Source organism: Capricornis sumatraensis, chromosome 9 (assembly GCF_032405125.1).
Source record: "Capricornis sumatraensis isolate serow.1 chromosome 9, serow.2, whole genome shotgun sequence".
Taxonomy (NCBI): Eukaryota; Metazoa; Chordata; class Mammalia; order Artiodactyla; family Bovidae; genus Capricornis; species Capricornis sumatraensis.
In genome coordinates, this window is record NC_091077.1 from 95688356 (window position 1) to 95703050 (window position 14695).

The 14695-nt window shown below is 41.9% G+C and overlaps 1 protein-coding gene across 1 annotated transcript in view; it reads left to right on the top strand.

Moving 5' to 3' along the window:
* The first annotated feature begins 3206 nt into the window (after positions 1–3206).
* LNPEP (leucyl and cystinyl aminopeptidase) overlaps positions 3207–14695 on the top strand; it is a 53231-nt gene continuing 41742 nt past the window's right edge. Inside the window, exons 1-3 of the mRNA XM_068980624.1 lie at positions 3207–4042; positions 8322–8460; positions 9955–10086. Coding sequence (XP_068836725.1) covers positions 3225–4042; positions 8322–8460; positions 9955–10086 — 1089 coding nt within the window. The 5' untranslated portion in view covers positions 3207–3224. The remainder of the gene's footprint in view (positions 4043–8321; positions 8461–9954; positions 10087–14695) is intronic.

The window sequence follows — 14695 nt, forward strand, 5'->3', positions numbered from 1 at the left end:
AATAAAGCAGAAATAGATGTTTTTCTGGAACTCTCTTGCTTTTTCGATGATCCCGTGGATGTTGGCAATTTGATCTCTGGTTCTTCTGCCTATCCTAAACCAGCTTGAACATCTGGAAGTTCACGGTTCACATATTGCTGAAGCCTGGCTTGGAGAATTTTGAGCATTACTTTATTAGCATGTGAAATGAGTGCAATTGTGCGGTAGTTTGAGCATTCTTTGGTATTGCCTTTCTTTGGAATTGGAATGTAAACTGACCTTTTCCACTGTGGCCACTGCTGACTTTTCCAAATTTGCTGGCATATTGAGTGCAGCACTTTCACTGCATCATCTTTCAGGATTTGAAACAGCTCAACTGGAATTCCATCACCTCCACTAGCTTTGTTTGCAGTGATGCTTTCTAAGGCCCACTTGACTTCACATTCCAGGATGTCTGGCTCTAGGTGAGTGATCACACCATCATGATTATCTTGGTCATGAAGATCTTTTTTGTACAGTTCTTCTGTGTATTCTTGCCACCTCTTCTTAATATCTTCTGCTTCTGTTAGGTCCATACCATTTCTGTCCTTTATCGAGCCCATCTTTGCATGAAATGTTCCCTTGGTGTCTAATTTTCTTGAAGAGATCTCTAGTCTTTCCCATGCTGTTGTTTTCCTGTATTTCTTTGCATTGATTGCTGAGGAAGGCTTTCTTGTCTCTTCTTGCTATTCTTTGGAACTCTGCATTCAGATGCTTATATTTTTTCTTTTCTCCTTTGCTTTTCACTTCTCTTCTTTTCACAGCTATTTGTAAGGCCTCCCCAGTCAGGCATTTTGCTTTTTTTGCATTTCTTTTCCATGGGGATGGTCTTGATCCCTGTCTCCTGTACAACGTCACGAACCTCATTGCATAGTTCATCAGGCACTCTATCTATCAGATCTAGGCCCTTAAATCTATTTCTCACTTCCACTGTTTAATCATAAGGGATTTGATTGAGGTCATGCCTGAATGGTCTCGTGGTTTTCCCTACTTTCTTCAATTTAAGTCTGAATTTGGCAATAAGAAGTTCATAATCTGAGCCACAGTCAGCTCCCGGTCTTGTTTTTGTTGACTGTATAGAGCTTTTCCATCTTTGGCTGCAAAGAATATAATCAGTCTGATTTCGGTGTTGACCATCTGGTGATGTCCATGTGTAGAGTCTTCCTCTGTGTTGTTGGAAGAGGGTGTTTGCTATGACCAGTGCATTTTCTTGGCAAAACTCTATTAATCTTTGCCCTGCTTCATTCTGCATTCCGCCAAATTTGCCTGTTACTCCAGGTGTTTCTTGACTTCCTACTTTTGCATTCCAGTCCCCTATAATGAAAAGGACATGTTTTTTGGTTGTTAGTTCTAAAAGGTCTTGTAGGTCTTCATAGAACCATTCAACTTCAGCTTTTTCAGCGTTACTGGTTGGGGCATAGACTTGGATTACTGTGATGTTGAATGATTTGCCTTGGAAATGAACAGAGATCATTCTGTCATTTTTGAGATTGCATCCAAGGACTGCATTTTGGACTCTTTTGTTGACCATGATGGCTACTCCATTTCTTCTGAGAGATTCCTGCCCGCAGTAGTAGATATAATGGTCATCTGAGTTAAATTCACCCATTCCAGTCCATTTTAGTTCGCTGATTCCTAGAATGTCGACGTCCACCCTTGCCATCTCTTGTTTGACCACTTCCAATTTGCCTTGATTCATGGACCTGCCATTCCAGGTTCCTATGCAATATTGTTCTTTACAGCATTGGACCTTGGTTCTATCACCAGTCACATCCACAACTGGGTATTGTTTTTGCTTGGTCTCCATCCCTTCATTCTTTGGAGTTATTTCTCCACTGATCTCCAGTAGCATATTGGGCACCTACTGACCTGGGGAGTTCCTCTTTCAGTATCCTATCATTTTGCCTTTTCATACTGTTCATGGGGTTCTCAAGACAGGAATACTGAAGTGGTTTGCCATTCCCTTCTCCAGTGGACCACATTGTGTCAGACCTCTCCACCATGACCCATCCATCTTGGGTGGTCCCACACAGCATGGCTTAGTTTCATTGAGTTAGACAAGGCTGTTGTCGTCCATGTGATCAGATTGGCTTATTTTCTGTGAGTATGGTTTCAGTGTGTCTGCCCTCTGATGCTCTCTTGCAACACCTACCGTCCTACTTGGGTTTCTCTTACCTTGGACATGGGGCATCTCGTCATGGCTGCTCCAGCAAAGCGCAGCTGCTGCTCCTTACCTTGGACGAGGGGTATCTCCTCACCACCATCCCTCCTGACCTTGAACGTGGGATAGCTCCTCTAGGCCCTCCTGCACCTGCGCAGCCACTGCTTCTTGGACGTGGGGTAGCATAGGTTTTATAAATTTGGGAATGGAGAGGAGATAGGAAAAGGCAACCTCACGGGGGTCTCTATGCCCCTCCAAAAGTGAAAGGAGCAAGATGAAATGAAAAGAAAAATGTATTTTTGAAAGGTAATAAAGAAAAGGGAAAAACAAGAAAGTAACTTTTTCTTAATTTCCACTATAGCAAGTTAAGATGGGTTGTGGAATAACAGGTGTTCATTCACTCGGTGGACTAGGGTGGGGGAAATGATGACATTGCAGGCAGAGGGACCAGAGAGGAAAATAGACATGGAGGATGAGATCGAAGAGCCGCCTAGCTTGTCTCAGATTAGTGAGCAGTCTGGGATGGCCAACACACATGCCGGGATGCCGTGTCCAGTGCTGCCGGTATCTGACCATGAAGAAGGCTGGGACCAGGGCTGCTCAGACTTGTTGTCAGTCAGTTGCTAACTCGTGTCTGACTCTTTGTGACCCCATGGACTGCAGCACACCAGGCTTCCCTGTTGCCTCAGGACAAGGGTCCAGGTTGTTGGATAGGAGTGTATTAAAGAAATCAGTATTTAATCTCAGCTGCCTTTTTTTTTTTTGATACTAGCCTGTGTATTTAGCTTTCTTGTTTCATTACTGTGATATGTTGTTACCTGTAATTGAGTTTTTAATGAATAATACCAGAATATTACAAGCATCAACTAATTCAGTAGCTCTGAAATAGAAATAAGTCTCAGTGATTTAAAAAAAAATCCTTAGATTAAATGTGGTCTTGCTAGAGTAGACCTTTTATTATGCCCTATCTCCCCTAACTCTGTGCCTGGTCCTTATGTTTCGGTGTTTTGTGTTTTTTTTAGATCGGCTTCAGCTCCCTAGGAATATGATTGAAAACAGCATGTTTGAGGAAGAACCAGATGTGGTGGATTTAGCCAAAGAGCCCTGTTTACATCCTCTGGAGCCTGATGAGGTGGAATACGAGCCCCGGGGTTCACGACTGCTGGTGCGGGGCCTTGGCGAGCATGAGCTGGATGAGGACGAAGAGGACTATGAGTCGTCTGCAAAGCTTCTGGGCATGTCCTTCATGAACAGGAGCTCGGGCCTCCGAAACAGCGCGGCCGGCTACCAGCCGAACTCGGATGGGACTTGCTCAGCGCACTCTGCCAGGACCATAGGAGTCTGTGTTTTCATCATCATAGTTGCTGTTGCTGTAATCATGATGATTTACCTCCTGCCCAGGTGTACCTTTACCAAAGAAGGCTGCCACAAAAAAAACCAACCCATGGAACCGATTCAGCCGATCGCAACAAACGGAAAGTTGTTTCCGTGGGCCCAAATCAGGCTGCCCACTGCCGTTGCGCCAGTGCGCTATGACCTGACCCTCCACCCAAACCTCACCTCGATGACGTTCAGGGGTTCCGTGACGATTTTGCTTCAGGCCCTCCAGGCCACATGGAACATCGTTCTTCACAGCACAGGCCACAACATTTCCAGAGTGACCTTTATGACTGCAGTTTCAAGCCAGGAAAAAGAAGTTGACGTCCTGGAGTACCCACTGCATGAACAAATCGCCATTGTTGCCCCCGAGACCCTGCTTGAAGGGCACAATTACACCTTGAAGATCGAGTATTCGGCAAACATATCTAGTTCTTCCTATGGGTTTTATGGCATCTCCTACAGAGACGAAAGTAACGAGAAAAAGTATGTAGCCCTCTTCAGTGATTCTGCTTCTTTGCTCTCTGATGACTTCTGCAATATGGATCTCTTTGCCCACATCAGCGACATTGACTGCAATTATTATTTTTTTTTTTTAAAGAGATTAGGTGCAAAATAATAGAATGGTGATTTGAAAGAGTATAGTGTAGCTCAGATGGTAAAGAATCTGCCTGCAATGCAGGAGACCTGGGTTTGATCCCTGGGTCGGGAAGATCATCTGGAGAAGGGAATGGCAACCCACTCCAGTATTCTTGCCTGGAGAATCCCATGGACAGAGGAGCCTGGTGGGTTACAGTCCGTGGGGTCACAAAGAGTCGGACACGACCGAGCAACTATCACTACTACTCCTCTTTCTCTCAGTCAAAACCCTGAGCATATACCATGACGTATGTCATGCGTCACGGTGGAGGCAGGGGCTTGCTGACGGAAGGGAATGGCTAAAGATTATATCAGTTATGTTCTCAGTTACAAGAACTTACATTATCTTGAGCTTTTCGTATCTTATGAATCTAGTTTCTGTCCCCTTACAAGGTCTCTATGTGAAGCAGAGTGGAAAATATTGATTATCCCTTAAGACTTATTTTGCTATTATGTGGAGCTTTTAGGAGGTGCTTACGGAGATAGAGAAAGGAAGCATGAAGAAGTATATATATATCTCACTTTTAGCATCTTTAATTTTTGCTGGTTTATTTATTTTTTTAGTGCCACTCTATTCTGGATTTCTGATGGAAATTTTAAGAAAGAAATTTTAGAGAGATTTTAATTTTAAAAAAGGGACTTAAAATTCCTAGACTCCCCATTTAGACCACATATTTTGTTCTTTGGCATGCTGCAGTCCATGGGGTCACAAAGAGTCAGACACGACTGGGAGACTGAACAACAACAGTCTGTTTAACCTTAGTGTTCATAGATATAGCTTGAATTTCTGGAAGGACGCAGGGCACGGGTGCGTACAGGTTATTCTTCAGTAGCAGTAATGTCAGTTGTCTTACATGTCCAAATTCCTTGTCAGATCTGTCTAATGCTTTGGAGCATTCTCTCATATTCCTTTGCAAACCAGTGAATTACTGATGCTGGCCATTTGGCTAATGTATGTTCATATGTTGAGAAGAATAGATGAATATTTTAAATCTAAAGTGTTTTGATCCTTTTTAAATAGGGAAAGAGATAAGCAAAATCTGTACTCCTATTCAGATAAGTAATTTTTCTCTTTCCCCTTAATGTAATGTTTTAAAAATAAATGGCCTACTGGCTCTCACTGTGAGATCTGACATAAAAAGCAAATTTAAGTTGCAGTGGTAGCTTGGGGCTTCTTGGCTTTTCTTCTCCTTCTATAATCTCCATCATCCTCTAGGAATTATAGGATATATATAGAAACAGTGTTCTTAGTATGTGGCAAATCTTTGAATAAATACCCTAGTCATTTCTTCCTTTCAGATTATTGCCATTGGGTTCTCTTGGGCCTGCCTATATGTAATGGGAAGAGTGGTGGTTTTGGATATTGTCACTTGTTGACTCTTGCTATGGGCTGGATTGAGTGGTGAAAAATGCTAGAGAAATGGAAGACAGATTCTTGCAATTAAGAAATAGAGTATTTTCTCAAACTCTGCTGTTACAGAAAACATATATAAATTTATTTACTTACCTGGTTCAATAAAATGAATGCCCCACCTAATTGTATACATTGACACAAGATAAAAGTTTAAAAGATTATTTATACCTTTCAAGGGATCCGAAAACTGTAATTCAAAACAAAGTAACTAAGGAATATATCCCTTATTGATTGGAAAATCAAAGTGTGTGTAAATGTCAAATGTACTGACGCTGCTTGTGGTAGCGGAACTTAACGTGTGTCATCTATGAGGTGGAGCTGGTCAGGAACCTTGCAGTTAAATCTAGAAGTTGTTGAGGATAGACTTAAGGTTCTAGATAACAAACTGATACTAAACAAACTCGTAAAGAAATTTAGGGTGGGGATGTGTTTTATTTCTTTGTCCTTCCATCTCTCAGTGTCATTTTCTTGAACTCTTGAAGCGTCTTCTTAACTAGACCTCTGATCTCTAACCCAACCGCAGCTCTCCCTTCTCTTTCCATCTTTTGCATAGGCTGCCAGACTAGTTCTGGAAGCACAGACCTGCCCACGTTGGTCTTTGGTTTATGATCCTCCAGCGGTTCCTCATTTTCAAGGTGACTTAGTGGAATCTCTTCCTAGATATGGGAGTTCTGGTATTTTTTTCTTTTTCTCACAGCCCTCGCCTGGCTTCATGAACTTCATGTGCCCTTTCCTGGATTCCAATGATAACAGCAGCCCGTATTTACTTGAGAACCGAAGTGCTAGAAGCTGGTGCAGGCATGCTGTATGTTTAGTTTTTTATCCTGTCAAACTCACGAAGGGGTAGAAATGATATTTTATTCACTTTTCAGATGAGGAAGCAGAGGCACATGAAAGAACTCATTCAGCATCTTTTGACTGGCAAGTAGCAGAGGGGAATTCGAATCCAGTCATTTTAACTGCAAAAGGCCACATATTCTTAACCACTGTGGTACACCACCTCCTTCTTCACCCATTCACACCTCTTTACCCATTGTTATCACCAGTGCTTAGAATTCTTTTACCTGACCCTCAGCTAATTCATAACTATCTTCAGTGCTGCTGGAAGTGGTGCTCAAACTGCAGCTAGTATTTTGAAAGCAAATGCAATCACTAATGAGAGAGTAAGCTTTGCAGTATTCAGCTTAGGTTGTAAGTATCATCAATTAGCCTTCTCACAAGGACTTCTATGTAAGAGAGTTGTTATTGCATCTCTTTCAACCTCTCTTTTAAGATCTTTTTGGTCTCAGAACATTATAATTCAGTTTTTATCCAAAATGATGGTCCAAGTAGACTCTCATATGAATAGTATGAATGTCATCAGACTTTATCCCCGCCTCCTCCACCCCCAGCCCCAGTCCCTTGCACCCCTCTTCCAAAATCTTCTGTTAACTGGGTAAGAATTTGGGAGCTGAGTGAAGAGATAGAATGTCAGAAACATGTCTCCGTTGTTTCATGTGTGTTGATTGCTATCATTCTTGCAGTTTGCTCTAAGAAATAGTTATTTGGGCATGAAGGAAGAGTTATGACTGTCTAGTATTTATAATAGACACCTGTGTAGGACTTTGTGGCATAAACGTGGTTGTCATTAAGTATCAAAATAGAATTTTGAAATAGAATCAACACCCCTAAATGTTTGGTAAGGGATCCTATGTCAATCCTAGTTTCACAAATAAGGATATGGGATGTAGGTCATGGATATGCTTAAGTCACATGGCTGGTAAATTGCAGAGTTTGGGTTTTCTGCCTTTAAATCTTACACTCTTGGCTTTTAAAAATTATCAGTAGAAACTAAGCCCTAAGGAAGCAGGCCATCATCTCTGAAGTGGTGGTTGTCTAAGAACCATATTGACTGTATTGATTATATTGATTTGTGCACACCCGCACTGCATTTGTGCTGATTGCTCTAGGGCCATGTTTGGATGATTTCCCAAATGCAGATCTACTTTATTCTGCCGCTGAATTAAAAATCTACATTTCTTGTCTATTTATGCTTTTCCACCAACCTTGAATTGAGGACTTAGAGTTAAATGCTCAAGTGTTGTAGCTGTGTTGTAGGAGAGGGAGGAAAAATTTTGATTCCCTTCTGAAGAGAGTAAAGAACCCCAGCACACTGTCGGATGCCTGTTTTTTTTGCATTTTTGTTCTAGTGCAGATTGTGAGTTTGAGGTTTAGTGATGGATGAACATCTTTCATGAACATCATTTTTGCTCAGAAACCTTTTTAGGACCTCAGTGGCCAGCTGTCACCTACCCCTGTGGTTTCATCTCCAGCCACTTTGGACATCCACCCCCAGCCCCTGAACACGCACTGCTCTGTCCTTGCTTGTGCTTTCTGCTCTTTCTAGACTATAGCTTCCTCCCTCTCTCCCTTTGCAAATATTCCTCATTTTTAAAGGCCCTCTTCATATTTTGTCGACAGTTCTCTTACAGTGTCTCTACCACTGGGCAGAATCCCTACCCTTTGTCCCCACTGCTTTGTTCTCACCATTAGGACATGATTTACAGCCTGAGAACTTTCCGTCTATTGTATAACCTCTGCCTATCCCAGTTGATTGCAAATCCTTTAACGCCTGGACTTGTATGATATTTATCTTAGTATCCCTAGAACTTGGCAAGGTGCCTTGAATAGTAGGTGCTCAATAACTGTTGGATGGATTTGCATTCGTTTTAGGTACTTCGCAGCAACTCAGTTTGAACCCTTGGCAGCAAGATCTGCTTTTCCTTGTTTTGATGAACCAGCATTTAAAGCCACATTTGTCATCAGGATCAAAAGAGATGAGCAATACACTGCTTTATCAAATATGCCTAAGGTACTGTTCTGTTCCTTGAATGTAAAATTTTTTGAGTGGGTCTCTTTCTTTGTTATGAATACTTGGATTCTTCTTTGCCATACCACTGAGAATGATTAAAATCAGATACTTTCTTATTCTTTCTTAAAATGCTTTAATGAAAGTAAAATATGTATTGGAATCAGTTGTGAAGTCAGCCTGAGAAGCACTTGAGGAAGGAGGAAGACTGGAAGTAGAATGCATGGGCAGGAAATATGAAGTGTGTGCTATGTCCTAAAGTTCTATAAATATTAATACTATGAACTACCACTAAAGAGACAATGATATTTTTGGAGACATGGTGAATTTGCTATTCTAAACTGTGATATTTGATAAGTGTTGAATCACGATTGACCTTGATGTTTTACTGGTTATTGAAAAAGTTGATATTGTGACATGGAGGTTTAACAGCAAGACCATGGATGTCTTTCTTGGCTGTGAGCTCCACATGAGAGGTAGTAGGAATGAAACCAGGCAGAATTGTTTTTACACTGAACAGAACTCAGAGGGTCCTTTTGTTACCTGGGGGCTCAGATGGTAAAGAATCTGCCTGCAATGCTGGAGACCTGGGTTGGGAGGATCCCTGGAGAAGGGAATGGCAACCCACTGCAGTATTCTTGCCTGGAAAAATGCCATCGACAGAGAAGCCTGGTGGGCTACAGTCCATGGGGTCGCAAAGAGTCGGACTCGACTGAGCAGCTAACACTTGGTACACCTGAGAGCTGAATGCAGCTGGATAGAAGCTTCTCAGAACCCCTGTGGCTGGGGTGGGGGGCGGGAAGGAGCAGCGACATCTAACTGATTGTAGAGTTACCCCTTGAGTCCAGAAGAGGACATGGTCTGTCCTTCAACAAGGACATCACTTCAGCAGCTCTACTCCTCACCTTAACCTTTCTTTGAGAGAGATTGTGTGCTTACTTGCCTAGGAACCTAAAACATTTTAAATTCATGGCTGGCAAATCCTGCAAGGTTGCACACATTCCCACACTCAGACTTGCATAGTGACTTCTCACCTTTGATCCCGTAGCCTTCTTGTGGTCGTCAGCACAGTCCTTTATGAAGCCATTTCAGGTCATTTGGGGGGATTAACCAGCTGTAGCTCCTCCTTGTGTGAATGTATTATTTTTGTAGCAGTAGAATGGAGTATTCTCAGATCATAAGGAAGGCTTTTTGTCTCCGGTGGTGTTTTAAAGGGGAGACACAGAGCCACTGTCACTGTCTCTAACTTACATTTATTTAAAGCCATGGTTTGAAACTAAGAGCTTCTTAAGGACTTTACTGTACTCAATGTGTCCTCAAGATGTAGGAACGTAGAGCAGACTGAGGCTAAGATCCATACTGTTTAGAAACTTGTGCTGAGAAATTAAAATAGGCCAGCACCTTCACTACGTATTTGAACTTTCAGTTGCCCGGTTTATATGTCACCGTCACGTATTCCCATGGTTACAGAACTGTCGTTTACCGCTTTCCTTGTAGAAGTCATCAGTCGTGCTGGGAGACGGACTTGTTCAGGATGAGTTTTTTGAGAGTGTGAAGATGAGCACTTACCTGGTTGCTTTCATTGTGGGGGAGATGAAGAATCTGAGTCAGGACGTAAATGGAACCCTGGTATGTATGTCGTCACGGTAGTTGTCTTAAAACCTGTTTATAAGAGGTTGAGAGGAATCCTTTCGTGATATCTGGCAACTGCTTTATGAAGGAAAACAAGCTTTTGACTCACCACTCTGACATTTTATACCAGAACTGTCACTTTTACTTAGTGGCTATTTACTATTTGGATACCTAAAAAATCAGTGATTTTCAAGTTCCTTTGAATTTTACTTTGTTAAGAGAATTTCAGTAAGGCAATATGTCAAAGCAATAAAGCCTCTAGAACTGTGCTGTGCAGCATGGTGGTCACTAGTTTTATGTGACTGTTTAGATTTAAAACAAGTGACAGCATTGTGGCTGGATAGGGACTTTCCCGGTGGCTCAGATGGTAAAGAATTGCCTGCAGAGTAGAAGACCTGGGTTTGATCCCTGGGTTGGGAGGATCTCCTGGAGAAGGGAATGGCTACCCACTCCAGTATTCTTGCCTGGAGGATTCCATGGACAGAGGAGCCTGGCGCATTACAGTCTATGGGATCGCAAAGAATTGGACACAACTGAGTAACATGCACACCATAATGGCTTGATAAGATGCCTCTCATTCATCCCTGTCTGCTCCCCCTGCCCCAGGAGCAGTAGTTTGGCATCTATCGATGGACAAAAACGCCCTTGTGGAAGATGTGGGGTCCAGCACTATATTCCTAAGAACCCGGGAGGAGCCTTGCCCTCTCGTGCATTAAGTCTCAGCCTACAGACCTCTGTCCTGGCTGTGGATCCCGTTGTGGCCCACACTATTACTATAGTCCCTTTGGCTGTGGTCTGGGAGCTCTGTAAAGCGGTCTTAGACAATCATGCTTGGATAATAGAGACTTTGTGGAAGTCCACATTTCTAGCAGAAAAATTCTAGTACACTTTTGGAGCAAAGCATATGGGTTTAGATGCATTGGAGAGAACAATTAGTAAAGACCAGAGAAGGTGACTGCTGTTTCAGATGTGAAAACACTAATGCAACAATTTAAGGAAGCACAGTACCACCAAAGGGTCACAGTGATCTTCCAGTTCAGTTCAGTTCAGTCGCTCAGTCGTGTCTGACTTTTTGCAACCCCACGAATCGCAGCATGCCAGGCCTCCCTGTCCATCACCAACTCCTGGAGTTCACCCAGACTCACGTCCATTGAGTCAGTGATGCCATCCAGCTATCTCATCCTCTGTCGTCCCCTTCTCCTCCTGACCCCAATCCCTCCCAGCATCAGGGTCTTTTCCAATGAGTCAACTCTTCGCATGAGGTGGCCAAAGTACTGAAGCTTCAGCTTTAGCATCATTCCTTCCAAAGAAATCCCAGGGCTGATCTCCTTCAGAATGGACTGGTTGTATCTCCTTGCAGTCCAAGGGACTCTCAAGAGTCTTCTCCAACACCACAGTTCAAAAGCATCAATTCTTCGACGCTCAGCCTTCTTCACAGTCCAACTCTTCACATCCATACATGACTACTGGAAAAACCATAGCCTTGACTAGACGGACCTTAGTCGGCAAAGAAATGTCTCTGCTTTTGAATATGCTATCTAGGTTGGTCATAACTTTTCTTCCAAGGACTAAGCGTCTTTTAATTTCATGGCTGCAGTCACCACCTGCAGTGATTTTGGAGCCCCCAAAAATAAAGTCTGACACTGTTTCCACTGTTTTCCCTTCTATTTTCCATGAAGTGATGGGACCAGATGCCATGATCTTCGTTTTCTGAATGTTGAGCTTTAAGCCAACTTTTTCACTCTCCTCCTTCACTTTCATCAAGAGGCTTTTGAGTTCCTCTTCACTTTCTGCCATAAGGGTGGTGTCATCTGCATATCTGAGGTTATTGATATTTCTCCCGGCAATCTTGATTCCAGCTTGTGCTTCTTCCAGCCCAGCGTTTCTCATGATGTACTCTGCACATGGAAATCTGCCATTTACTCAATAAAGACTTCAGAATAGCTGTTCCAAGGAAGCTATGCACTACCAGAAAATAGAAAAAAAACAATTTGGTTAAATCAAGAAACAATACATGAACAAAATGAGAAGTTTAACAAAGACATTGAAATCATTAAAAAGAAAAAATTCTCAGTCTGAAAAATGAATGAAACGAAGATTGCAGTACAGAGCATCAGCAGCAGAATGGATCAAGCAAGAAAAAGAACTTGTGAGTTAGAAGACAGGGAGCTTTATATTATCTGGCCAGAACAAAGGAAGAAGAGTGAAGAAAGCCTGCATGATCTGTGGGACACCATCAGAAGAAACAATTTGTGACTTATTGGAGCTTCAGAAGGAGAACATAACAAGCAGTAGGCAGAAAGTTACATAAAAAAAAATAATTGCTGAAAATTTACCACATCTGGGGAGAAATTTGGATATCTACGTCAATGAGGCTTGTAGCATACCAAAAACCTCTGAAAAAGGAAAGGGAAGGAAAAAAGAAACTGCCAACCAAAAATAAAGTTACCCTTCAGAAATGATGGAGTGAGAAAGACTTTTCCATATGGAAAAAAGGCAGAGTGAGCCCCTTACCACTAGACCTGCCTTATAAGAACTGCTGAAAGGAGTGCTTGCAGCTGAATTGAATGGACACTGCTTAGTAACATGAAAATTACCTGGAAAAGGTAATTACATAGTAAAATTCAGAATGCTCTAATGGTGTAACGTAGTGGTATATTTATTATATGGTATGTATCAAAAGCATTTCTAAAAGGGAAATTTAGATTGATAGATGCCTACACCAAGTAAAAAGAAAAATCTCAAATAAACAACCTACCTTTGCACCTTAAGAAAATAGAAAAAAGAATAACAATCTAAGCCCAAAGTTAGCAGAAGGAAATAAACAAAGATCAGAGCAGATAAATGAAATGGATACCAGAAGACGAGGAGAAAAGGTAAAACTGAGAGTTGGATTTTAGAAAGATAAACGAAATTGACAACCTTTTAGCTTGACTAACTAATAAAAACAAGCCTCAAAACCAGAAATGAAAAGGAGACATTGCACTTGATACAGAAATACAATGGATCATAAGAGCCTGCTGCTGCTGCTGCTAAGTCGCTTCAGTCGTGTCCAACTCTGCGTGACCCCATAGACGGCAGCCCACCAGGCTCCCCCGTCCCTGGGATTCTCCAGGCAAGAACACTGGAGTGGGTTGCCATTTCCTTCTCCAACGCATGAAAGTGAAAAGTGAAAGGGAAGTTGCTCAGTCGTGTCCGACTCCTAGCGACCCCATGGACTGCAGCCCACCAGGCTCCTCTGTCCATGGGATTTGCCAGGCAAGAGTATTGGAGTGGGTTGCCATTGCCTTCTCCCATAAGAGCCTACTATAAATAATTATAGGCTAAGAAATTGGATAATCCTAGGAATATACAGTCTACCAAGACTAAATCATGAAGACATTAAAAAAAACAGATTAATAATGTAAAGAGAGATTCAATTAATAATCAAAAACATCCCAACAAAGAAAAGCACAGGATCAAATCAGTTTCTCTGGTGAATTCTACTAAATGATTTTTTTTTTTAAACTATAGATTCAGTGCAATAGAATTCCAATGTAATTTTTCACAGAAATAGGAAAAAAAAAGTCCTAAAATTTTATGGAACCACAGAGACCTCAAATAGCTAGAGGAATTTTGAGAAAAAAGAACAAAGTTGAAGGTATCACACTTTCTGATTTCAAAATGGTTACAAAAATAAAGTAACTAAAATCTTATGCATGGTATTCAAAAGAGTATGATACTGGCATAAAACTAGACACACAGACCAATGGAACAGAATCAAGAAGCCAAAAGTAAACTCCTGCAAATATGGTCAACTAATATTAGACAAGAGAGTCAAAAGTACTCACTGGGTAAATGGTAGTCTCTTCAATAAATAGTGCTGGGAAAAATGGATCATCACATCCGGAAAAATGAAAGTGGATCCTTATCTCTCACCACTCACAAAAATTAACTGGAAATAAAGACTTAACTGTAGGTCTGAAAGTGTAAAAGTCCTAGAAGAAAACAGAGAAAAAGCTCCATGACGTGGGCCTTGGCAGTAATGTTTTTGTATATGACATCAAAGCACATTCAACAGAAGCCAAAATCAACAAGTGGGAATATCTTAAACTGAAAAGCCTCTTCACTACAAAAGAAACAGTCAGCAAAGTAAAAAGGCAGCCTGTGGATTGGAGGAAAATATCAGATAGCATATATCTGATAGGGCTTCCCTGGTAGTTCAGCTGGTAGAGAATCTCTGCAATGCAGGAGACCCCAGTTCTATTCCTGGGTGGAGAAGATCCCCTAGAGAAGGGATAGGCTACCCACTCCAGTATTCTTGGGCTTCCCTGGTGGCTCAGGTGGTAAAGAATCCACCTGCAATGCGGGAGACCTGGGTTTGACCTCCAGGTTGGGAAGATCCCCTGAAGAAGGGAACAGCTACCCACTCAGTATTCAGGCCTGGAGAATTCCATGAACTGTATAGTCTGTGGGGTCGCAAAGAATCAGACACGACTGAGCGACTTTCACTTTCAACACTTTCCATATATCAGGTGGGGATTAATATTCAAAATATATAAGGAACTCATAGAACTCAGTGGAAAAAATACAAATGATCTGGTTAAAAAATGAGCAGAGTTTTCCA